We start from the raw sequence: 25,429 nt of genomic DNA, 5'->3' as shown, positions 1-25,429 counted from the left end.
ATAAAAAGCCCTTGGCAAGCTGGCTCCACAATGTGCCAGGTAGGGCACCACAGGCTTTCCCATCTCTTCTCATCCTCACAGCAACCCTGAGGTTGTTGCTATTATCCCCATTTCACGGAGGAGGAAACTGAGGCCAACAGAAGTTATTTGACTTTCCCTGGGTTACACAGTTAGTCTGAGACTGGATTTGAAGTCAGGCCTTAATGATTCCAGGATCAGTGCTCAGCTCAGTATTCCAATTAGTTGCCCCTAGCATGACAAAAGGATTTTAGATTGATGACAGAAACCTTCCTTAGTCCTAGCTTTCCTAGGTCAAATTTCCCTTTCCTAGACAACCATCCCACTTCCCTCACAGCCAGGGCTGCCCCATCCCTCCTTTGTTCCTGTTCATTCTTCTCTGCTCGTACATTGAGCTTTTTGGAACCTCAGTCACTTGGGAACTCACTACCCAGGTCAGACCAGCACCCTCCTCTCCAAAATGACTTTGAACATGTTCTTGATTTGATATTTTAGCAGCATCTGATTTGTGCCTCAGGAGAACAAAACCTCCCAGAAGCCTCAGGGACTGTCTTGTTATATATCTCTGCGTGCCCAGAACCCAGAGCTGTGCCTGGAAAGGAACTGGTCATAAGTAAATTCTTACTGGTTGGCAATGATATGGCTTGAACCGAGTCATGGCTCTCCCACTACCTCACTGGTCAGCTGTCTCCCTCTTAAGATCTTAATCCTCATCTAACAAGGGAGAATTTGAGGAGAGTTTTAAAGTTCTTCCAGTTCTAAGGTCCTTTTCTCAGATTGCTTGGACATGTCTCAAAATTCTGATGTTCCATGTTCTCAGGGTGCTTCTAGCTCTGAAGCTTGAGGGAAAGCCAGAGAATGTTGATGGGGAGGATTGTCAGGACTTGTTACCTCACTGTTAACATGAGGTGTTCAGTGTCCCCTGGTCTGATGTGAAGGGTGTTGCCTCTTAACAATTCCAAGTTCATTTCTATTCTAGAAAAGTCCCATGTCATGAAGTTTCGAAGACAAGACTCTAAGGCAAGAGGCCTTTATTCACCATAGGGTAAAGAGTAGGACAGATTAGTGTGACATTTAAAAACATTAGAAAGATATAATTTCTGTATATAATTTCTATCATTTTATTAATAAGGCGACCATATTATGGGTAAAAAGATGGTCATTTGGCTTCTCTCTTGGAACAAACACAGTCATGGGGGCAGTGGGAGGAACTCACACTTTATATATCCTTGAAAATAGTAAGTGCTTCATCAAACAGCAACAAAATCTGTTTTTTTAAACTGATTAGAGACGGGGTATATTAAAATATTATAATGAAAGGCAGGTTATCTCTTCAGTAGGGAAAGTATCTCTCTACCAGACCAGGCTTTAGGCCACTATATCATATACTCCACCCAAATACTTGCAGAATAGAAGAATTTCCTCCAAGGTGGGTCCTTGAATAGAGAAGGGAGTCCAATCTCATCATCAGCAATGTCCTTAAGAACTGAATTTAAAGTCTGGACTTTAGAGGGGAGATCTCTGAATCTCTGCTCAACCCAGTTATTGGTTATTGATAATCCATTTTCACATTAACAATGTCAGTGTTTGACCTGTGAACATCCCTAAACCTTTTACGTTATGCCATAAGACTGGTTGGTGTATGGAAGGTGGGAGTCAATGGAAATGCAAATATTATTAATATCAATAGTTTTATGGAGTATTTTCCTTGCCCTGCAGCCTTTGCATTGTTTGTAGACTAAAACGAAGGCTGTCCTGTATCAAGAATGCTTTGGTGCCCTATTGGTGCTTGCAGAAGACATCTTTTGCTTCCATTTGCAGTGACCTAGAAAGAAGGTAATTCTGAGCTTCCAAGTGAAAACTTCATCAGGATAAAGCACACCAAACTGACTGGAGAGCAGACTCCCCAGGGCTGACTTTGGGCTCGGTGGGTTCATGGCTTGGAGTTCTGGGCTGGAAACTTGAAGAGATCCCCTCAGCCTCCTCCCACCTCTGGAGGGTAGAGTGCCAAACTCCTCCCACAGTCTGCCTTCGCTGAAGACAGTGCCCTCCCAGTTGACTCCACTCTGCATCTGCTGCCCTGCTTGGTTAATCTAGGGAACAGGATACCTCTGCACCAGGGACCCCCTTTGACTAAGAGTGCTGTGGATGTGCTGAGAAGCCCTGATGGGAGCCGTTGGATCCTAGGGATGCTTCCCACCAGTGTGGGGAATCTGTGTATGAAGCTGGGACTTGCTCAAGTGACATCTTTGGGAAGTGACCTCTGGGGAAGGTGTGAGGTTTCACAGGAAGTGATGGAGTGGGGGAAATTGAGCCCATAAATAAAAGAAGAGGGCTGCCAATTTCTCTTGGCAGAGATGGAGAACAGCAGAAGACTCTTGTAAGTATCAGGACTTTCCCTCCGTGCATCGCAGTGGGAGACACATATTTCTCCAAGTCAGCAGTGCGGGGTGGGGGATGCAGTGCTCAGAAACATGGTAACCCTCATGAACTGGGCACCAGGTACCCTGCTGGAGGGAACAGAGAGTATAGTGCCAGCATTCTCATTATAAATGTGGAAACTGAAGCCCAAGCACACATCTAAACTTAACCTGGGAGAAAATAGCTCCACAAAAGCATCCTGCATCTAGTGTGGCCCTGGCTGCTCTATGCACAGCTGAGAGTGCTCCCCCAGACCTGAAGCCAGGGATACTGGGGCTCTGGAGTATCCTGGGTTGCAGGTCCTGGGATAGACACTTCCTCCCTCCATCAATGAGGTCATGCCATAGGCCAATTCGGGGACCAGCCTGGGGTTTCATAGAGGAAAAAAAAGAGACCTAGGGGGACCTGAGAATTGTCCTCCTCCAGTCCTGGAAGTTGGTCCTATAGCTGCAGGGTCAGACTTGATTTGCATGATCCCTGAGGGCAGAGTTGGTGCCATTGAGTAGAAGAGGTAGGAGGCAGGTCTGTGCTGGGTTCAAGGCCAGGCGTCAATCACAGAGGTGACTGATCTGCTTCTGCAGCTGGTAGCTACTCCTTCCCTAGTGACTTCCTGTGGGAGCAACAGGCCTAGTGTTGGTCACAGCTGGAAGAGCCAGGGGTGTAAGGCCAGAGGGTGTGAGGGTGAGGGGTGACCCCAGGTACCATTTCTGGAAAGAACAGTGAGGAGGGTGTTGAGGCAGGGAGTGAGGGGCACAGGATGTCATGGGCTTGTGGGATAGAGTGCAGACACACTCACCTGGTGTAATAGAGCCAGGTGAGGCCATAGGTGAGAAGAAAGCAGGCCCCCATGAGGGTTCCCCGGATCAATATGAACACCAGTGGCCAAGAACTGTTCTTCTGGGCAGAGGATGCTATGGGGAGAGGGCCAAGAGGCTGGTTAGAGGGGGCTCATTGTTTCCCAGGCCTCAGTCCTTTCCCTCCACTCTGCTGCCTCACCCACTCCAAGTTTTCTCCTCTCATTGATCCTCTGCCTTAGTGCCTGTCTGCTGAGAAAGTTTGATCAGAATGTTTCCCTGTCCCTGCTACAGCTTCTTGGAGCCCCAAGTGATACTGGGTAAAGGGATAGGAGCAATCCTGCCAAGGGCTGAGCAGCTCTCACCCTACAGGTGCTGGCCCTCCTGATCACAACATCCACCACTACAAAGAGACTCATACTCCTGGCACTTGGTGGGTATTTAGTAAACACTGCATGACATGACTTCACAGAAGATGGGTGAGGAGAGAGATGGAAAGCCAGCATGTGTCTGTTCCCAGAGACTCAAGTCTAAAACTCTGAAAATTCGATCTTGGATGTGCAAGTGATGAAGGAAGGTATAAGGCCCGCATAACTCCTTCTTGGGGTCTTTGAACTGTCTTAGAAAGGGAGAAAGATGCCATAGGCCAGCAGTATCAAAGTCAAGCTCTGATTTTAAAGCAAGAGAAAAGTGAATTCATGATTAGGGTGCCCCATGTGGAAATGTACAGCCTCCATTAACTCCAGACCAAGGAGCTGGCCTCCTTTCATACAACCAATTCTGATTGCAACAATCCACAGTTCTCCTTTTCTCCACAAGAATGACATGAATTCTCTATCCAACACTTGGCTGAAATTGAGTCAAATTTTAGTTCTGGCATTCCTCCCTCTGGCCAGGTTAGAATGAGAGCAAACCAACATAGGTTTGCTTGTCAGGGGCTGGTCCTGGTAAAACACTTCAACACTTTGGAATCACAGTTTTTCTTTCTCACTGTTCACCATCCAACCCTTTGATATTCCATCCTCAGACTTTTCAAAAATTGAGATGAACTTCACTACCCTGTGCATTGTATCGTCTGTTCTCTTTCTCTTTTTTTAAAAAAAATCAAGATATTGGTCTCTCTCCTGTCCTACCTAGTCCATGGCCTTTCAAATGTATAGAGAGAGGTTCACCAATATCTGCCCATTTTTTAGTGACCAACTTCCTCTGGAGCTGGTGTTAATACACATGTTGGAACAGGTTTTCCACCTCAGAGCTGGATGCCAAATTCCCCCATATAAGGTTAGTGGATTAGAGGAACACTGAAAACAAAGCATTCTGGGATTTCAGCAAACCTTGTGGGAATTCACACTGTGCTATCTCCTTGGGCAAAACAGGGAGAGATGAAGGCTGTGTTTCAAACCCCAGCCTCCTGGCTCAGACTCCTGACTCCTGCACTACCCTCTTCCCGGAATGTCTCCTTAGCCTCAATGGGCAGCCCCTAACATACCACAGCCTCAGCTGTCCTCCACTTGCTTCATGAATCAGATCCCTCATAGCTCTCCCCTCCTCCATGTACCCAAACTCTCTCACCTAGGGGCAGCCAGACACTGAGACTGTCTTCCCTGTGCTGGGTCCTCACATCACAGTAGGGACCAAGTTTGTGGCTGGGCTCCACCTTCACACTCAGGCTGCTAGAGACCCCCCAGATTTGGTGGAAAACACTCAGAAACTGTCACTGCTACTATTTCAGTCCCTCAGCTTCCCCACTAATCACTAGGACAAGTATGGCATTTGTGCTGCTTGGACAGAACAAGCTTGGGGTGAACAAGGTAGGTGGCCTTGTTTATGCCCACTGTCCTCAGGACACTCTGCCTCAGCTGCCTCCATCCCCCAGAAGGTACCAGTTGGCAGAACAGGGTGTGGATCCCCTGTGGGTTCTTCCCCTCACAGCTGATAGGGATATTGGGGACTCTGTCCACCTTCACACTCAGGCTGCTTTTGGCCCAGGGTCCAGCCCTGGTTGATGTGACCTGGAAGGTGTGATTGCTACTATTGTCCTCCACATCCTTCCCCCCTATCCACCAAAGTAAGGAGAGGGCTGGCTCCACTTGGACACAACAGGTACAGAATAAGACTTCCTTGACCCAGGAGTAAGAAGGGATGAGCATCCTTGGGGGGTGTGTAGCAAGGTACAGGTGATGCCTTTCTACTCTCCTTTCCCCACCAGGACCCAAGCACCCTATGGTGCCCAGCCCCCTCACACTCACACTGCACAGAGATGTTCAGGGAGGCCTGCTTGGAGCCCAGAGGATGCTGAGCCAGGCAAACGTAATTCCCTCCATCTGCTGGGCCCAGGTGGGGCAGATTCAGGTGCAGGACTCCATCCTCTGAGGGCTGGGAAGAGGCCAGGGTTTGGTTCCCCAACATCCAGCTCAGTGTAGCAGGGGGATTGCTGTTGGCAGCACAGAGCAGGTGAAGGGACTGGCCCTCCTGCACCACAAGAGCTGAGCTGTTTCCTGGAACAAAAACTGAAAAAGACCAGGAGGTCCCAGGAGTGAGAACCTGGAAGCACCTCAGAGATCCCCTGTTTTCCACTTTCACTGTACCCAGCAGGGACCAGGGGGCTTAGAAAGAAAGTGTGACCCCCCCAAAATCCCACAAGGAAAGGGCAAGTGTAGGAGGACCGCACTCCTGGCAGGAAGGGGTACCCCAGGCCCAGCCCAGCCTGGCTTCCTGCCTCTTCTCCCTGCCCTGCATCTTCCCTGGCTGCTCCCCAGACCTTGGAGACCTCCCCTGCCTCTGCTGCTGCCAGGGCACACTCAGCCTGGGTCATGTTCCTGCCTTTGTCTCACATTGGGTTTTGTTTATCTCCTTTCCCTTCCTTCCTTCCTTCCTTCCTTCCTTCCTTCCTTCCTTCCTTCCTTCCTTCCTTCCTTCCTTCCTTCTTTCCTTCCTTCCTTCCATCTTTCCTTTTTTCTTTTAATGTTTTCTTTGTTTTGCTTCATATTTTTTCTTTTTCAAACTCTTTCTTTTTTCTACTTTCCTTCCTTTATCGTTTTTGCCTTTTTTCATGTTTTTTCTTTATTTCTTTGTCCCTTCCTTGCTTTTATTCATTCTTTCTCTCCTGTGTATTTTCTTCCTTCAATCCTTACTTTTTCCTGTATTTTTACCTTTCTTTTTCATTCCTTCCTTCCATCTCATCTTCTTTTCACATTTATTTCTCCCTTTTTTATCTTTCCTCCTATGGGTTTTCTCCTTTTCTTCTTTCCTTCCTTCACTCCTTCTTTTGATGAGTCTTTCCTTTTTTTAATTTCCTTCATCTTTACTCTTTCCCTCCTTTCTTTTCTACTTTCCTTCTTATCTTCCTTGGTACCTTCCATCTTCTTTTCCTTCCTTATGTCTTTCTTCCATAGCTTCATTCTCTCTCTCCTTCTCTCTCTCTCTTACTTTCTCTCACTTAACAAATTAAGGGAACAGTATTATGAAAGGTAGAAACAAACAAAAAAACAAGTTCCCAGTAGGTTGAAATGTCTGCACAGTGAGCCTTCTTACATCTTACATCATATGAGCCCAAACTGATGACCACAAGGTTGCACTTTCACACACCCAGCAACTCTGAGGCCTCAGGGCCAATACTGCCCTGCCCTGACTGAATGCTCAAGGCTGAGCCTGGATGGTCAGACTCCTGTCCCCCACTGATAGCAGCTTCTTCACCAATCCCCCATGGCCTCCTCCTACAGAGACCCCTCAAACACTCAAGATCAACCCTGAACCCAACATCAATGATCCAGGTAGCAAAGACTCCCTGACTGGCCTGAAATGCAGAGAGCCATGTCAGCTTACCCAACATGGAAACTTTGATGAGTTCAGTGGATAGAACACTATCCTAATAACTGGATCCAAGGAGTACCTTATCCCTCTTAGCCCAAGCCAGGTGCAGTGTACATTTAGAGTTCACACCTCTCTGTTACTAGGGACTTGTGTTCTCTAGGTCAGTCTCTCCTCACAGCTGTGAGCCTCAGGTTTTTTCATCTGAAATATGGGCATCAGAATTCTCACACTCCATATCTACTCAGACTGTTTGGAAGAAAATGGTTTCTAACCCTTCAAATCTGGAGTAAACACGAGTTGATGTTATTCCAAAGGAGGAGCAGCCCAGGCCAAAGAGAACCTGGGTCTGTAGAGTGAGTCCTAGTTTCTCCTCTCTCCTTCCTCTCACTGACATCCACACCTACCCTCTGAATACAAGCTGAAACTCCAAGACCCCCTCCCTGGCCTCCCCTAGAGGTTCTGCTGATACCTGTTTTCCTGTTGTTCAGGGCCATGGTGATGGTCACATTCTGCACGGCATCTGCAACACAAGGACCAGGCTGGATGGGGGTGGATTTCTCTGCCCAGCCCAGCAGTGGGCAGGGAAGAGATTAAATTCCAGAATCTCAGAATATCAGAGTGGAAGGAGCTCAGAGGACATCTAGGCTAACTCTACCTGACTAACATTGGCACATGAAGCCGCAGAGGCTGAGAGAGAAAAAAAAAAACAAACAGGGAATCACAGCCTGTGTCTGTGCTGGGAGGGAGCTTTCCCTGCCTTGCTCAGGAAAAAGAGAATCTGGTTTCCCAGGGTTTGGTCTTGACCCTGGTCCCATAATGCACATCTCCCTTACACCCTCACTTAGGGAATGCAGATCTGCTGCCCCAGCACTCACAGGACACACTGAGTTGGACAGTTCTCTTTGTGCTCAAACGGCCTCCAGGAAGGGTGACCTGACAGGTGAGGTTGGTGCCATGATGCTGGGGCCCAGAGATGAAGGAGAACTGGGAGGACGGTGAAGTCTCAGAGCTCTGTGCCTTGGAGGAGAGGGCACCCCACATCCAGAAGAATTTGAAGATCCTGTCTTGCCCACAGGCTGAAGGAAATGTGCATTTCGGAGTCACTAGGTTTCCTGACTCTAGAACCTCTGGCATAGAGATGTCTGGTTTCTGCTTCAAGTCTGGAGAGGAGAGAGACAGTGAGCCACGGAGTGGGAAGGGGACTGAGGACTCAAGTGTTCTTCCAATTGCTGGTCCCTCCCCCATTCCTCAGGGTCCTACTATGTTCCATGCATAATATGACCCCATTCAGACTCCTGCTCCTTAACAGCATTTTGGGCATCCCGAGTTATCCTCTGGACTGAAGTCACCCACAGATTGTAAGTCAAGGGGAAATATCAATAAAGAAAATGGAGAGGAAGCCCTTCATTTCACATAAAGAGAAAGAGAGTCAAGAGGTAAAGTGAAAAATTATACTTCAAAATGCCCCAAAGACAGTCAGTCAGAAATATAGAATTGGAATCTCCTTCCTTTGGCAGCAGCTCCAGAGTTCTTTCCAGAACAACTGTGGTGCCTCTCAGTCTTGTCTGGGGTCCTGGTTCCACCCAAAGAAGGCTTCACCATTTGTAGCTCTGAAGCTTTAGGCAGGATCTTCACACCTTTCCTGGGTCTTCCCCATGTATCCTCTGATCTCTCACCATTCCCATGGGGAGTTACAGAGTCTTCAAGGCCATCCCATTCCTCAGACCTCCCTGCCTCATACACTGAGGAGCAGGAGAGGAGCATCCTACCTGTCACATTCACATAAAGTAGCTGATTTCCAAAACTGTATCTACCAGATTCATAGTCAATACGGAAGAAGTATCGTCCCCTGTCTGAGAACTGGGCGTCTGTGATGCTCAGAGAGCAATTGTTCATCCTGGGATCCCCAGTGAGATGGAATCTCCCCTGGGCTCCATGTTCCACCTTCTGCGATGGGTCATTGGTCGCCACGGGCCTATCTCTCACAACATCAGAACTTGCTCTGAACCAGTAGCCATAAATGCTCTTGTTGTAATTGACGTAGAGTCCATAGGTATTGAAGGTGCAGGGAACATGGGCACACATTCCCTCCTCCACAGTCACCGAGGGCTGCACCTCCAATCTCTGGGACAGGGACCCTGAGGGCAGACAGAGGCTTGGTCAGCATCTCCACCTCTTCTCACCCCTCAGACCAGCCTCCCTCTGCCCCAGCCCCACTCACCCTTCCAATGCAGGGGCAACAGCAGCAGCAGCAGCAGCATGGATGAGACAGGAGAGAGCCAGGCTCCTCTGGGGCACTGTGTCACTCCCTGAACACTATGGTTCCCTGTCAGGGTCACAGCAAAGAGGAAGATGAAACAGGAAGTCCTTGTGTGGAGAGAGAGGGAGGACTATCCTCAGAAGAGCAACCCTTGTCCTCTTCCTCAGTGGCCTTCTGGCCTCCTTCATTGAGTTCAGGGAGAGGGGTGTGTGTAGGGGTGGGGATGGGGAGCTCCTCTCCTGGGCCAGCTCCTGGGACAGTCAGGACTGAGGTGCTGGGGGAGGACAGATCTGCTGCACAGACTTGGGGCATGGATCTTGTATGGACTAGCGTGTCTGTGTGGCTCATGGGGGGCAGTGACCAGAGCCTGGCCCAGAGCTGGTGCTGACCATTAAACACTGCTGCCCCTGTCCTTTGCAAGCTGAACTGGAATTAGGAACACCTGAGCTGAAATCCTGCCTCAGACATTCCCTGTCAGTCTTGCCTCTGTCTGAGCCTCAGTTTTCCTATCTATACAATGGAGACAGTAACAGCCGCTCCCCCTCAGCCTTGTTGTGAGGATCAAATGTGAGATTTGCCAAGTGTTTCACAGACCATGAATCACTGCAGAAATGCTGGGCATGATTATTATTAGTTTACTCTCCTCTAAGATCTCTCTAATTCAGCTACATGAGCCAATGGCCTGCTTTTGGTATGGCATTCCATCTCCCATCTCCAGGCCTTTGCTCTGGCTATACCCTATGCCTGGAAGAATTTCACTCCTCACAATCTTTTTCCTGGCTTGAACCCCAAACCTCAGCTCCAATGTCACTTCCTGATTCCTCGTTCCACCTATTTTCTTCTACTCTTCTTCTCTCTTCTAAATGCATGGTTAATGACTTGGTGTTCATTACAGGAGAATGAACCTTCCTGGTGAATTTGCACTGCTTTTGCCTTTCTCAGTATCCTCAGTACCTCCCACAAAGCCTGAGACACAGTAAGTTCTTAATAAATGCTGGGTGACTCTTGACTGGCTGACATTTTTTTTATTTGGATTCCTGTGACCTTTGCCCGCAGTATCCTCCTGTATTCCCTTTTCTCCTGTTGCACCAGTTCATAATGATTGTCATGTGCTTCTCTGTATGATCATATCCACCTGAGTTCCACATTCCAGGATTCTCTTCCCCCATAATTCAGTCAGATTCCCTGCACCTTTGAATCCCCCGTATCCTTTCTCTTGTGCTGGTGGCAGTATTTGAGCTGCCATGACTTTTGTTATGGATGTTCTGGTACCTATGGGACCATTCTGTGTTGTCTTTGATCTCCTTGGGATTCAGTCTCAGTGAAACCACCATTAGCTCATCGATGCAGGTCAGGACCTGTTCTCCAAGATTTCAGCTACAAACCCTGTGATGACTCATGAAGAGCCTCCTATGTGCCAAGCTCTGCCCAGGGCACTGCCAATGGAGAGAAAAGGGAGATGCACCTGCCTTCAGGGAGCTTAGTGTCAGTGCAGGACAGGGAGAGGATAAGCTCCTACACAGCATGGTGTAAAATTATTCTGGGCTTGCTCTCGCAGCTCCCACTGATCAGACTGCCAGTTAAGGGTGGGTGGCAAGGACTCGAACACTTCCCCTGGGCTCACTCTCTGGTGTCCCTGCAATCCTGTGCTATAGTGACCAAGGTCGGCCTCCTCTAGGCCCTCCCCAGTTTTGACTGTTCCAGTCCTGTGCACCCCCTTGGTGCACCAGTTCAGATCTGCCTCTGATTCTTTCCCTCAGTGTCATGATCATTCCCTGGGGACATCTGCCTTCATCCAATCACTGAATGTCCCAGAGAGTCTTCAGATTGACTGAAGACTTGTACATATGTTGTGGAGAAGTTAGAGAAAACAATCCCATAATATCTGCTTTACTCCTCTCTTTCTCTCTTTTTCTTTCTTCTATTTCCATTTTCTCTTTCATTCTGTCTTTTGCTTTCTCTTCTCACTTCCTTCTTCTTTTTAAACTCACACAAAACACTTGCTTTCTCAAAGAGAAATGAGAAAGAGGAGGGAGACAGAGAATTGGGAATTCAAAAGGTAAAATAGCAATATTTAAAATTTTACAGGTAATTCCAAAATATTTAATGAAATAAGTAAATAAAATAATGTGTAAAATGTCATGAAAAAAGAGAGAGGCACAAAAAGATTGAAGAAGGGTAAATGTGGTGTCGATTTTCAACAAGAGAGAAGAGAACAGTCTTCTCACTGAAGCTACAGACCTGGCTTCAGTTCCCAGGGGTATAGGAGAATGGATAATTAAAGACATACATGGATAATGCTTAGATAGAGAATTAAGTAGTGATGGTGACCAGCCGGCTTGATTTCCCTAACCAAAGATAACTTCCCTTCCTGGACACAGTTCCTAACTTTGTACATGAAGAGAACAGTGCTGTGGACACAGATGACCTGGATTTGAGCACTACATTGGCAGAGTGATCACATGCCATAAAGAGGATGGGCAGCAATAGCTTAGACCACAATTGGACAACGTCCCTCAGAGAGCAGTTGTTTATGGTTCAATGTCAGAGAGGTAATCTCTCCAGGAGAGAAGCCCAGGAACGAGGCAGGAAGAAAAAAGATGTTAAGAGCCTGCAACACTAGGCTTTATCTAATGATCTATCATTTTACATGGGCTGCTATGTGGTTGAGGGAATAGAGCTTTCTACCTGAAATCAGGGAGAGCTGACTGCCAGTCCAGTCTCAGACACTTACCAGCTGTGTGATCCTGAGCAAGTCCCTTCACTTCTTTTTGCCTCAGTTTCCTCCACTGTAAAATAGAAATAAGAATAGCCTCTGTATCTCAGGGTTGTTGTGAGAACCAAATGGTCCAATAGTTCTAAAAGTGTTGAGCACAATGCCTGGCACTTACTGGAAACTAGAGTAACACTCCTTCTATTATCTCTTCTCCAAGAAGGAGAAGTGCAAAGTCTCCCTCTGGGGACAAAAGTGAATTTCCTGAGTGTGACAGAAGAAAAGAGAAGTTAAGAAGAATCCCTGAAGATCAGTAGAAATGCAGAGGTAGAAAAGTCCTCCACAGTTCCCTGTCCATGAAGCCCCTGTCTGACATGTGGCTGTCCAGACTCCAAGGAGGGGAAGCCACAAACTCTGCAGGTAACCTCTCCCTCTTTGAGCACCACTAATTCTTAGGGAGTTTTTCCTGACATGAAGTTGCTCTTTTGCCACAGCTTAGCAGTGATTTGTTCTCACCTTGTGGCACCTTGGAGGAGGAAGCCAAGGTCTGCATCCCTCCTACACAATGAGCCTTCTAGAAAACAAGGACAGGTCCCCAGAATTTAGTGAAATGAGTGAGCAAGTCTGGATTTTCTTCTGTCATCTGCTTTTGTGAAAAAAAGATCTTCCTTGGGGAACCTCATTCTCCCAACTTGGATGTTTAAAGTGAGCAGTTTGTGGTGGTGAAGGGGATTGGTGTTTCAAGTCCACAGGTTTGGTAACATCATGAGCTTTTGCACTATGCACCTTATCTTCTTTACTTCTCCAATGGACCAAGCACCTTTCAGACTCTAAAACTCCCTGCCCTCTGGTGTGAGGTGACCCTTAGAAGAAAAGTCTCTGATCAGAGAGGGACACTCCCCAACGGACCAAGTCTTCCTATTGTAACCATCTCTACTGTTTGTCTCCTCTAACTCTGAGACAGCCTGTTGACTTACCTAATATGGTCAACTGTGACATTTCTTAGTAAGTTAAATGTTAGTCTTCTCCGTGTCAGTGTCCTCTGATTCAGTCACTCTCAGCTTGACTCTCCTCACTATGTCTGTGAAGTTTTCTGTGTGATTGCTTAAGCATCTTCATTGTAGTTTTCTCACTGTATGTTTCTGGAAGGATTACAGCTTTATATTCTTTCTTGTCTTTCTATCTGAAAGCTCAGTTGGGTTGACTTGGATTGTAGATAGTTGAGATGTTTTTCCAGACTTGAAGCATTTTTTTTTTACCCTCTTAATCTTATTTTATTTTTTTTTATTAATTAATTTATTTAACTTTCAACACTCATTTTAACAAAATTTTGGGTTCCAAATTTTCTCCCCTTTTGTCCCCTCCCCTCCCAAACACCAAGCCTTCTAATTGCCCCTATGACCAATCTGCTGTCTCTTCTATCATCTTTCTCTGCCCTTGTCTCCAACTTCTCTTTTGTCCTGTAGGGCCAGATAACTTTGTATACCCCTTTATGTGTATTTCTTATTTCCGAGTGGCAAGAACATTACTCAACAGCTATTCCTAAAACTTTGAGTTCCAACTTCTTTACCTCCCTCCCTCCCCACCCCTTCCCTTTGGAAGGCCAGCAATTCAATATAGGCCAAATCTGTGTAATTTTGTAAATGACTTCCATAATAGTTGTGTTGTATAAGACTAACTATATTTCCCTCCATCCTATCCTGTCCCCCATTACTTCTATTGTCTTTTGATCCTGTCCCTCCCCATGAGTGTTGATGCCCTCCCTTCCATCATCCCCCCCACCCTGCTTATTCCCTTATTCCCCACTTTCCTGTATTGTAAGATAGGTTTTCATACCAAAATGAGTGTGCATTTTATTCCTTCCTTTAGTGGAATGTGATGAGAGTAAACTTCATGTTTTTCTCTCACCTCCCCTCTTTATTCCTCCACTAATAAGTCTTTTGCTTGCCTCTTTTATGAGAGATAATTCGCCCCATTCCATTTCTCCCTTTCTCCTCCCAATATATTTCTCTCCCACTGCTTGATTTCATTTTTTTAAGATATGATCCCATCCTCTTCAATTCACTCTGTGCATTCTGTCTCTATGTGTGTGTGCGTGTGCGTGTGCATGTGTGTGTGTGTAATCCCACCCGGTACCCAGATACTGAAAAGTTTCAAGTGTTACAAATATTGTCTTTCTATGTAGGAATGTAAACAGTTCAACTTTAGTAAGTCCCTTATGACTTCTCTTTGCTGTTCACCTTTTCATGCTTCTCTTCATTCTTGTGTTTGAAAGTCAAATTTTCTTTTCAGCTCTGGTCTTTTCATCAAGAATGCTTGAAAGTCCTCTATTTCACTGAAAGACCAGTTTTTCCTCTGAAGTATTATACTCAGTTTTGCTGGGTAGGTGATTCTTGGTTTCAGTCCTAGTTCCTTTGACTTCTGGAATATTCTATTCCATGCCCTTCGATCCCTTAATGTAGAAGCTGCTAGGTCTTGTGTTATCCTGATTGTATTTCCACAGTACTTGAATTGTTTCTTTCTAGCTGCTTGCTATATTTTCTCCTTGACCTGGGAATTCTGGAATTTGGCCACAATGTTCCTAGGCATTTCTCTTTTTTGGATCTCTTTCAGGGGTGATCTGTGGATTCCTTGAATACTTATTTTGCCCTCTGGTTCTAGAATCTCAGGGCAGTTTTCCTTGATAATTTCATGAAAGATGATGTCTAGGCTCTTTTTTTGATCATGGCTTTCAGGTAGTCTCATAATTTTTAAATTGTCTCTCCTGGATCTATTTTCCACGTCAGTTGTTTTTCCAATGAGATATTTCACATTATCTTCCATTTTTTCATTCTTTTGGTTTTGTTTTGTGATTTCTTGGTTTCTCATAAATTCTTTAGCCTCCATCTGTTCCATCCTAATTTTGAAAGAACTGTTTTCTTCAGTGAGCTTTTGAATCTCCTTTTCCATTTGGCTAATTCTGCTTTTGAAAGCATTCTTCCCCTCATTGGCTTCTTGAACCTCTTTTGCCAATTGAGTTAGCCTATTTTTCAAGGTGTTATTTTCTTCAGCATTTTTTGGGTCTCCGTTAGTAGGATGCTGATCTGCTGTTCATACTTTGCTTGCCTGTCTTTGGTTACTCTTTCCAGTTTTTCCTCCAGTCCTCTAACATAATTTTCAAAATTTTCTGAGCTCTTTTTGAGTTTTCCATGGTCTGATCCCATTGAGTGGGCTGGGATACAGAAGCACTGACTTCCGTGTCTTTCCCTGAGGGTGAGCACTGCTCTTCCTCATCAGAAAGGAGGGGAGGAGAAACCTGTTCACCAAGAAAGTAACCCTCTATAGTCTTGGTTTTTTTCCCTTTTCTGGGCATTTTCCCAGCCAGTGACTTGACCTCTGCATATTCTCCTCACACCCACTTCGCTTCAGGATCCTCCCACCCAGTGCTTGGGGTCTGAGTCTCAAATGCTGCTTCCCAGCCTCAGGGCTTTGGGTGGGGGCAGGGCTGCTATTCAGTGTGATATCAAGGTCAGCTGCCTGGGTGGGAGTAGGGCCGCCTCACGGGCTCACTTCCCTCAGGGGATTTATGCAGAGATCTTCAACAATGGATCTGGGCTCCTGCCTGTTTGGGGAGCCTTGGTCTGCTGCTGCCTCTGCTGTTGCCTCCCGAGGGGGCCTGAGTTATGGGGGCACCCCACTCCTCTCTCAACCAACCAAAGAGACCTTCTCACTGACCCCCATCATCTGTGGGTGGAGGGACCTGCGCGGCTGCTGGAGATCCTGTCCCTGAGGCCCGCTCGGATCTGTTCCTCTCAGTGCTACGGCCGCGGCAGGGCTGTTTTCCCCAGCATTTTGTTTTTCTTCTTCTTTCTCCTTCTAACTTCTCCCTATGCATTTAATCAGTCAAAGGTCCACAGCATGTGTTTCCAGAAGGGGAAAGGTCATTTAGTCCTGTCCATGTAGTTGTTTTTCATCCTTTATTCTTGAAGAGGACCAGTGGCATCAGGAGGGTGATAATGCCCTAACTAGCAAGTAAATTGAATGTGAGTGGGGCAGAGCTGTGCAAAATCATCAGTTTCACTTTCTCTTCCAGAGTCATTGCAATTCAGTGGCAAGGCACAGACCAGGACAGCTGGTGATGACCCGGGTGTAGTGGGAGACCTGGACTGTTTTAAGGTAGGTCTTTCCCAGTTTTCATTTTTTCTAAGTATTTAAAGTATTTAAAGGCTAGGTAAAAGCAGAGGCATAAGATGGTTTTGTTTACCTCCAGCAAACAATCAGTCTGAGAGGGGAGAGAACCCTCAGAGTTTGTGACCAGAACAGAAACATTGGCTATTTACACTTACTCTGAGTCATCACAACACAAACAATGAGAAAGTGAGGCTTGGGCTGGGACCCAGTAGTGGCCAATCCATGAAAGAAAAAGTGTTTGAGTTGAAAGGTATGGTCAAGTAGCTCCATTTGAATCCTAATTGCCTGTATCCAAGCCAAGTTTTCCGGAGTTATATTTCAAGAAATCACAGATGAAAACTACAGGACAGAAGAAGTAATTATCTCAGCTTGAAAAGAATAATCAATGATGGAATCAATAGGAAGAAAAGTTTATTCCCCAAACCTCATGATACCTTGTAAAGTGTAAACATCAAAATTTATATTCCTTTGGCAGAGCACTCAGACATAGGGGTAAGAGTTCGCTTGAGGACAGAGGGAGAGGAAAAGGAGAAGGAGGAGGAAAGTGCAGTACTGCCCAAATGGAAGTGGACAATTGGTTCCCCATGTTGGCAGCTTCTCCTCTTCCCAGAATACTGTTCTTCCTTAATTCTTCAAGAGGACCAGTGACATTAGGAAGGTGATAATATCCTGACTTGAAACTGAATTATATTTGAGTGGGCAAAGCTATGCAAAGTCATCAACTGCACTTTCTCTCCAGAGTCATCAGAGTTTTTCCATACGAGAATTAGTGAAAAAACCTTAGGTAATGTAACTCAGGTTGAAGGAAGAGTACAGGGGAGAGGACAACTTCCTTCAAATATTTTATGGGCAGTCAGTGCAAATGGGATTTGATTTATTCAGGTCAGCCCCAGAGTGCAAAAAGAGTAGAAAGTGGTGGAAGGAACCCTGAGGTCAATTTAGACTTAATGCCAGGACAGACTTCCTTACTGTGAGAGGTAACCAAAGGTGGGCAGAAGGCTCAGGTAGGTAGTGAGGGCCCCAATCAATAAGTATTTATTAAGGGTTTACTATACCCTTGGCTGTGCTGTAGACTTTGAGAGTCATTGGTGGTGGTTGGTGTTGTCCTTGATTCTAGAAGAGGACCAAAATGACATCACCATGACAGAGTCAAATTTCAATGTTGGTCAACTGTGGCTGAACAGATCAATATGAGCTCAGGATGCTCTACCCCAGATTGGGCAAAGAGAGTCAGTGTGAATATTTGGGGTAGATACTTTGTCTTTGTGCATCCTGCATTTCCTTTGTGCTGTTTTAATTCTGCTTTGCTCATAGACCACAGCACCCTTTCTGATGTGGGCACACCATACAGAGTGGTCTTGTACCTGTGTCTGCCATGTCACAATCAAATGCAAAGTTCTTGAGGGAGACCTTGAGAGTGTCGTGGCATGACTTCATCTGACCCTTGTATCACTTCATCTGACCACCATGTGATCTGCTCCATGCCAGTTCTCTACAAGATAGTCTTTCTGGCAAGCTTTCATTTTGTATTCAAGCAACGTGGCCAGCACATCAGAGTTGCACCCCATGAATAGAGAGTTTGAATGCTTGGCAGTTTAGTTCAAGCAAGATCTCAGTGTCTGGCATTGAGTATACAAAGACAAAGAATGAATTGAACCCTGCTCACGTGAGATTAGATTTTAATGGAGCAGAAAAATAGCATTTGAGTGTATACAAATAAAAATATATGCAGACATATATCTATATGTGTGTATATATACACATGAGTATACAAACATACAACATGTATGTGTATATGTTTAGATATATGTGCATTTATATGGAGTTTGTTATTAGTATAGTTACATATGATTTCATATTTATTCTGTATACAAATACGTGGTAAATATCAAGTTGATTCATGTATTTCGGCACATATATGGATGCCGATCTCCATTTCACCTCAGCCACATCTCCTAGGGTCCTGCTTATCTCTGCTCCCCTGGAGCTGACCCTAGAATTCAAGCCCTCATCCACCCTGCCCTGAACTACTGCATGCACCTGGTAATTGTTCTTTCTGTGTTCACATCCTCCTCTCGCCCCCAAGATACCAAATTCATATTGCTGAATCTCGGACGTGGCTATGTCATTTCTCTGCTCAGAAAATTTGACTAGCTCCCCACTGCTCCCAGGAAACAGGACTGGATCCTTCAGTTGGCATAGAAAGCACTTGGCAAGCTGGCTCCACAATGTGCCAGGCAGGGCACCAAGGGCTTTACCATTATGATCTTATCTGATCCTCACAGCAGCCTTGAAGGTATTGTTATTATTCCCAACTCACAAATGAGGAAACTGATTCCAAGAGAGGTTATGTGACTTGGTTACACAGTTTGTGTGAGGCTGCATCTGTACTTAGACCTTCCCTATTCTAGACTCAGTGCTCTGTCCAGTGTTCTACACAGTTGTCCCCAGCATTAGTAAAGGTCTGTTCATTGAGGGGTGGATTGATGGAATACTTCCTTAGACATCAGCTGCCTGATACAAATTTCCCTCCTCCGAACAATTATTGTGTTTTCCTCACAGCCATTCAGTTCAGCCCAATCCCTCCTTTGTTCCTCTTCATTCTTCTCTGATCATCCACTGAGCATTTTGGAACCTCAGTCTCTTGGGAATGCTCTGCCCTTGAGGTCAGACCTGTACCCTCTTCTCCAAAATGACTTTGAACATGTTCTTGATTTGTTATTCTAGCAACAACTGATTTTTGCCTCAGCAGAACAAAACCTCCCAGCAGCCTTAGGGCTTGTCTCCTTTTATTTCTGTGTGTCTAGTATCCATAACTGTACCTGGAAGGGAACTGGTCATAAATAAATTCTTGTTGATTGGCATTGATGTGGACTGAATTGTGTTACTGCTCTGCTACTACCTTACTGATCAGCTATGGACATATTCCTTCACTCTTACAGCCTAGGCTTCTTCCAGCAAGGGAGATTTTGATTGGGACTTTATACTCCCTTTCAGTTCTGAGGTTCTGTACTCAGATTGCTGTGAGGGACCTTCTAGGTCTGATGTTCCATGATCTAAGAGTCCTTCTAGCTCTGAGGCTTGAGGAAGAAACAGTGATTGAGGGTTGATGGAGAGGATGAAGTCACGACTTGGTGCCTCACTGTTAACATGAGTTGTCCAGTGGTTTCTAGTCTGGGTGGGAAGGATGTTACCTCTTAAAAATCCCCAAATTCATTTCTATCCTAGGCCAGACCGAAGTCATCCAGTTTTTAAGATGTTTCTAAAGCAAGAGGCCTTTATTGACCCATAGGGTGAAGAATAGGACTGATTGATGTGGCCTTTAAATACATTAGAGAGACAGAGTTTCTGGTTAATATAAAAATTTAATTACAAAGACCAGCAGGTTGTTCGCAAAAGGATGGTCATTTGGCCTTTCTCTTACACCAAAGAACATCATGGGTTTGGATTCACACTTTATATAACCTTTGAAATCGTAGGTGGTCCATCAAGCAACATTAACATTTAATTTTTTAATCTAATTGAGGATGGGCTATGTTAAAATGAAGGACTTGTTATCTCTTGAATAGGGAAAGTATTTCTTTATCAAACCAGGCTTTACTCTACCATTTCAAAGGATGTATACTCCATGCTAGTCTGAAGAGAATGGGAGAGCTTTCACCAGGGTGTTCAAGGACAGAAAAGGGAGTCCAATCTTATAATCAGTTCTGTCCTTAAGAACTGCACTTAAAGTCTGACCTTTAGAGGGGAGAGATCTGAATCTAACCCCATGCCAATTATTGATTATTGATAATCAGTTTTCACATTAAAATGTTGGAGATCGACTCTTGAATATCCCTAAACCATTAGAATTGTGCCATACAACATGTCTCTGTATAGAAGGTTAGAGTCAATGCAAATGTGAACATTGCTAATATCAATGATTTATGGACCATATGCATTGCTTTGCTGACTTTACATTATTGATGGACTAAAATCAAGGCTGTCCTACATCAAGTATATTTAGTGCACCATTGACCCTTGCACAAGATATCTTTTACTCCCACCTTCAGTGACTTAGAAATGACCTAACTATGAGCTTCCAAGTGAAAACCTCATGAACATAAAATGCACCAAACAGTAGCTGGGGAACAGATTCCTCAAGTCTGGATTCGGACTTTTTGGATTCATCAATTGGATTTGTAGGGTGTGAGTCTGAGGAGGGTCCCTCAACCTCCTCTCCCTCGGGAGGGTGGAGTTCCAAACTCCTCCCAGAGCCTGCCTTTGTAGAAGACAGAAAGTGCACTCCCAGTTCCCTCTGCTCTGCTTCTGCTGCTCTGTATGGTTTATTCAGGGAACACGATGTCCCTGCTCTAGGGACCTCCTTTTAATCTACTCTGGTGGTGTTGGAAACCCCTGATTGGAGCCAATGTGGTTCTAGGAATGCTTGCCACCAGTCTGAGGCTGGGACCTCCACAAGTGGTGTCTCTGGGAAGTGACACCTGGGGATGGTGTTGGGTTTCACAGGGAGCAATGGGGGTGGGAGTGGGAAAAGTGAGCCCTTGTAGAACAGACAAGGCCTGCCACCATCTAGTGGCAAAGATGAAGAAGAGCAGAGGGGGTCCTGGATGGAGCATCTAAGTCAAAGTTAACAAACAAATATTTAATGAACTCTGCTATAAGATCTTTGTATGTGTAGGACTCTGGCTGAATAACTTTGACTGGATCTTTAATACCTGCTTTTGTTTTGGAACATCTTTGTTTGTTATGACTGAAGAAGTCAAATAGTGGAGAATATGTGGACCAATGGTTTCAATTGCATTAGGATTCTGTGGCTGGTAAGGAAAGATATCAATAATGTTGTCTTTTGTGTTATTGACAAATGCAAATAGAGATCAATGAATCAGCCATGTTCTTCTGCTGAAGGGAATGGATTGGAGAATGGAGAGAAATATCATCTCTCATTTCTTTCAGTCTTATAAAGTCTTCCATGGCTGCATCCCAATTATGCATCAACATTTTGATGCTAGTTTTTCCCACAGTTAACCCAAAACATTTCTACCAGTTGCGGGGAACAACTCTCTAAAAAAGTAAAGCCATTCAGGTGCTCCAGAAGAGGTGCCACATTCATACTGAAGTTTTGGATTTCTCTAGAATGTATCTAAATATTCTTGTTTAAAACCGTGTTTGTTACTCAGGTAGTCAAGCGTTATCTGACCATCCCAGGTAGACTGCCTCAACTTTGTTGTTTCCGAGTCTTCAAAACCTTCATTATTGGTTCAGTTTCTTCCTGTAGCTGTTTTACTTATACAACAATAGTGGTTTTTTCACATACAAAACATGAGGAATGTCATCAGAATAAAGGTTTTTACACACATTCACTGAAAAATCCAACATGTTTGTGTCACTAAGAAGGACCAATTTTCTTTGAAACCATTCCTTTTCTATATATTTCTCTGACTGAAAGAAACTCGAGCGTTGAAGATGGCAGAGTGAGAGCAACGACTCATCTAAGATCTTAGACAAACTCCTTTAGATACCTCAAAAATGTATCTAACCAAATTTTGGAGGTGCATAATCCAATAGAAGACAGACTGTGGCAGATTCAAAGCCCAGGACAGACTGGAAGGTCCACAGGAAGGATCTGTTCTGCAGGGGTGAGCCCACAGAGCACAGCACTGCCTGTCCAGCTCAGCAGAGTGAGAGGGCCCAGGAGAAAGTTGAGAGAGCAACAGGCAGAACCCGTGGAGCACCAGCCCAGGGCGAGAGACCAGCAGAGCTGAACAAGTGACAGGCGCCCAGCACCAAGTACAAGCCACTGCAGCTCCTGAGACTTTCAGTCAGCAGATTAAACGTGTGAAAGTCCCCTACTTGAATTTCCAGTAGCCAGGATGGCAGAGTGATCAGTAAATGCTCTCCATGTCCTGCTTGATGACCTTGAAAGGACCATAAAATATTTCTTCAGAAAAATGCTGGATCAGTGGGAACAGCAAAGGGGCAAATAGTCTCATAACACCTGAGGATAGCAAAATAGCTAAGGGGGATTCCTCCTACTGTGGCGGAGGTGAACCAGAAGTAGAGGGGCCCCAGAGTGGTGGATACTTGCACTAGGATGCAGGCGAACCTCAGTGCTAGGAGAGGAGACCCAGGAAGGTTGGAAACATACACTAGGATCTAGGCATGCCTCAGCACTCCAGGGGAAATAGGAAGACAATAGGGCAACTGGGATCACCATCCGCTGAGTCTGCCTTTGCCTCAGTTCAGCTGAGGAAATCTCGCATGACCAGAACACACCTCCCCCACACTGAACAAACTAACCCCAGGGAAGACTGGGGAAACACAAAATAAAAAGATAAAAAGACACTTGCTCTTACCTTTTTCACACATCTCAGCTCAACATCAAGTTCTGCAGCTTCTAACTGAGAGACCCAGAAGTCACAACACCCAGTCACCATCATGAACAAGAGAAAGCAAAACAAGCACGAAAAAACCATAGAATCTTTCTATAGGGACAAGGATCAAAACATAAATACCAAAGAGGTCAGTAGTGAGAATGTATTTCCATTTGAAACTTCAGAAGAGACTATGAAGTACTCGCATGCACAAACAGCTCTCCTGGAACAGCTGAAGAAGGAAATAGAAGAGAAACTGGCCAATGAATTTAAAAGTATAAAAAAAGAATTCACTGATGAAAACATTGCTTTAAAAAGGGAAATTGCACAAATGGTAAAGGAAGTACAAAAATTAAATGGAGAAAATAACTCCTAAAAAGAAAAAATTAGTCAGATGGAAAAGGAGATGCAAAAGTTAACTGAAGAAAACAATTTAATAAAAAGGAAAAATTACTCAGATGGAAAAGGAGATGCAAAAGTTAACTGAAGAAAACTAAAGAACTGGGCAAGTAGAAACTAATGACTCTATGAGACAGCAAGAATAAGTCAAACAAAATCTAAAGAATGAAAAGATAGAAGAAAATGTAAAATATCTAATTGGAAAAACAACTGACCTGGAAAATAGATCCAGGAGAGAAAGTTTAAGAATTATTGGCCTGCCAGAAAGACAAAATGAAAAAAAGAGTCTGAACAATATCTTCCAGGAAATCATCAGGGAAATCTGTCCAGAAGTGCTAGATCCAGAGGGCAAAAAAGTCATCTAAAGAATCCACTGTTCACCTCCCAAAAGGGATCCCAAACTCAAAACCCCAAGAAATATCATTGTGAAATTCTAGAGCTATCAAGTGACAGAGAAATACTACAGGTAGCCAGAAAGAAACCATTCAAATATTGAGGAGATACAGTCAGGATCACACAGGACCTTTCAGCTTCGACATTAAAAGATCGAAGGAACCGGAATCCGATATTCTGTAAGACAAAGGAGATGGGACCACAAGCAAGAATCAACTACCCAGAAAAGTTCAGCATAACATTTCAGGCAAGGAGATGATCATTCAAGGAAGCAAGGGATTTCCCGACCTTCCTGACAAAAACTCTAGAACTTAATAGACAATTCGATCTTCAAATGCAGGTCTCAAGAGAGACATGAAAAGGTAAACAGGCGGGAAAAATCTTGCTACTCAATTTGGGCAACCTATTTATCTCTCTATGAGGGAAGATGATACCTGTTAATCTTGAGAATTGTATATCTATTATGAATTATAAAAGGGATATACATAAAGGGAATGGGTATAAAGCAAATGATGTCATGTTAAAAATGTGATTTAAGCATGCAAAAGGATTGTAACAGCAGGTGTGAAAAGGAGGAAACAGAAAATGCTAAATTACATCACAGGAAGAAGTACAAAATTACAGTAGAAGGAAAGAGGGGAGGGAGATGAACATTGTTTGAGAGGTACTCTCATCTGGTTGGGTTCAAGGATGGAACAATGAACTTAAGTAGATAATTCTAACTAGTTCTATAGGCAGTAGGAGAGGAAGGAGAAAGAGAGAGGAGGGGAAGCTAAGACAAAGAGAAGAAGCAGAAAGGTTAAAGGGGAGTAAAAGGGAGGGGGGCTAAAAGAAGGAGGGGAAGGCTGCAGGAGGAGGGGGTGAAAAGTGAAAACGACTGAGAAGGGGAAGGGATATGGGAGAGCTAAAAATAGAAAGAGTGGGAAAGAGGATGGAGGCAAATATGCAGATTGTAATCATAACTGTGAATGTGAATGGAATGAACTTTCCCATAAAACGGAGAATGATTGCAGAATGGATTAAAAGCCGTAATCCAACAATATGTTGTTTACAAGAAACAATTTTGAAATGGGGGGGATACACACAGGGTAAAAGTCAAAGGCTGGAGCAGAGTATATTGTGGTTCAGCTGATGTAAGAAAAGCAGGAATAGCAATTCTAATCTCAGACAAAGCAAAAGCAGAAATAGATCTAATCAAAAGACATAAGGAAGGAAACTATATCCTGCTAAAAGACACCATAGGCAATGAAGCATTATCATGACTAAACATGTATGCTCCAAGTGGTACAGCATCCAGATTCTTAGAGGAGCAGTTGGGGGAGTTGCAGGAAGAAATAGATAGCAAAACTATACTAGTGGGGGACCTCAACCTCCCCCTCTCTGAGCTTGATAAGTCTAACCTAAAAATAAACAATTAGGAGGTTAAGGAGGTAAATAAAACTCTGGATAAGGTAGATATGATAGATCTTTGGAGAAAATTGAATGGAAATAGAACGGAATATACCTTTTTCTCTGCAGTACATGGCCCATACACAAAAACTGACCATGTACTAGCACGTAAAAACCTCACAATCCAGTGCAGAAAGGCAGAGATAATCAATACATCCTTCTCAGATCATAATGCAATAAAAACTACATGTAATAAAAGGCCATGGAAAGATAAACCAAAAATTAATTGGAAACTACATAATCTAATCCTAAAGAAGGAATGGGTTAAAGAAGAAATCATAGAAACAATCAACAACTTCATTCAAGACAATGACAATAATGTTATTGTCACCTACCAAATCTTAAGGGATACTGGAAAAGCAGTTCTTAGGGGAAGTTTTATATCTTTGAATGCCTACAAAAATAAAATAGAGAAAGAGGAGATCAATGACCTGGTCATGCAGCTGGAAAAGCTAGAAAAAGAGCAAACTGAAAATCCCCAAGTAAATACCAAATTAGAAACACTGAAAACTAAAGGACAGATTAATAAAATTGAAATCAAGAAAACTATTGAATTAAGAAATAAAGCCAATAATTGGTTTTATGAAAAAACTGATAAAATTGATAAATCTTAGGTCAATGTGATTAA

General features: G+C 44.4%; 1 protein-coding gene and 1 pseudogene across 1 annotated transcript; both read right to left on the bottom strand.

Annotated features, from left to right (window-relative positions):
- Window positions 1-1,032: 1,032 nt before the first annotated feature.
- LOC140503631 (sialic acid-binding Ig-like lectin 14) lies at window positions 1,033-9,369 on the bottom strand. The gene is made up of 7 exons (XM_072607776.1): window positions 9,268-9,369; window positions 8,816-9,184; window positions 7,922-8,206; window positions 7,516-7,566; window positions 5,483-5,743; window positions 3,236-3,350; window positions 1,033-3,049 (listed from the first exon to the last, which is right to left on the bottom strand). The coding sequence occupies exons 1-7, from the start codon at window positions 9,305-9,307 to the stop codon at window positions 3,028-3,030; spliced, it is 1,143 nt and encodes a 380-aa protein (XP_072463877.1). The 5' UTR covers window positions 9,308-9,369; the 3' UTR covers window positions 1,033-3,027.
- An 11,389-nt stretch (window positions 9,370-20,758) lies between these two features.
- Window positions 20,759-22,555, bottom strand: LOC140507423 (eukaryotic translation initiation factor 3 subunit E pseudogene; annotated as a pseudogene).
- Window positions 22,556-25,429: the final 2,874 nt, after the last annotated feature.

Source organism: Notamacropus eugenii, chromosome 5, assembly GCF_028372415.1.
Source record: "Notamacropus eugenii isolate mMacEug1 chromosome 5, mMacEug1.pri_v2, whole genome shotgun sequence".
NCBI lineage: Eukaryota > Metazoa > Chordata > Mammalia > Diprotodontia > Macropodidae > Notamacropus > Notamacropus eugenii.
This window is presented reverse-complemented; position numbering and strand designations above follow the sequence as displayed.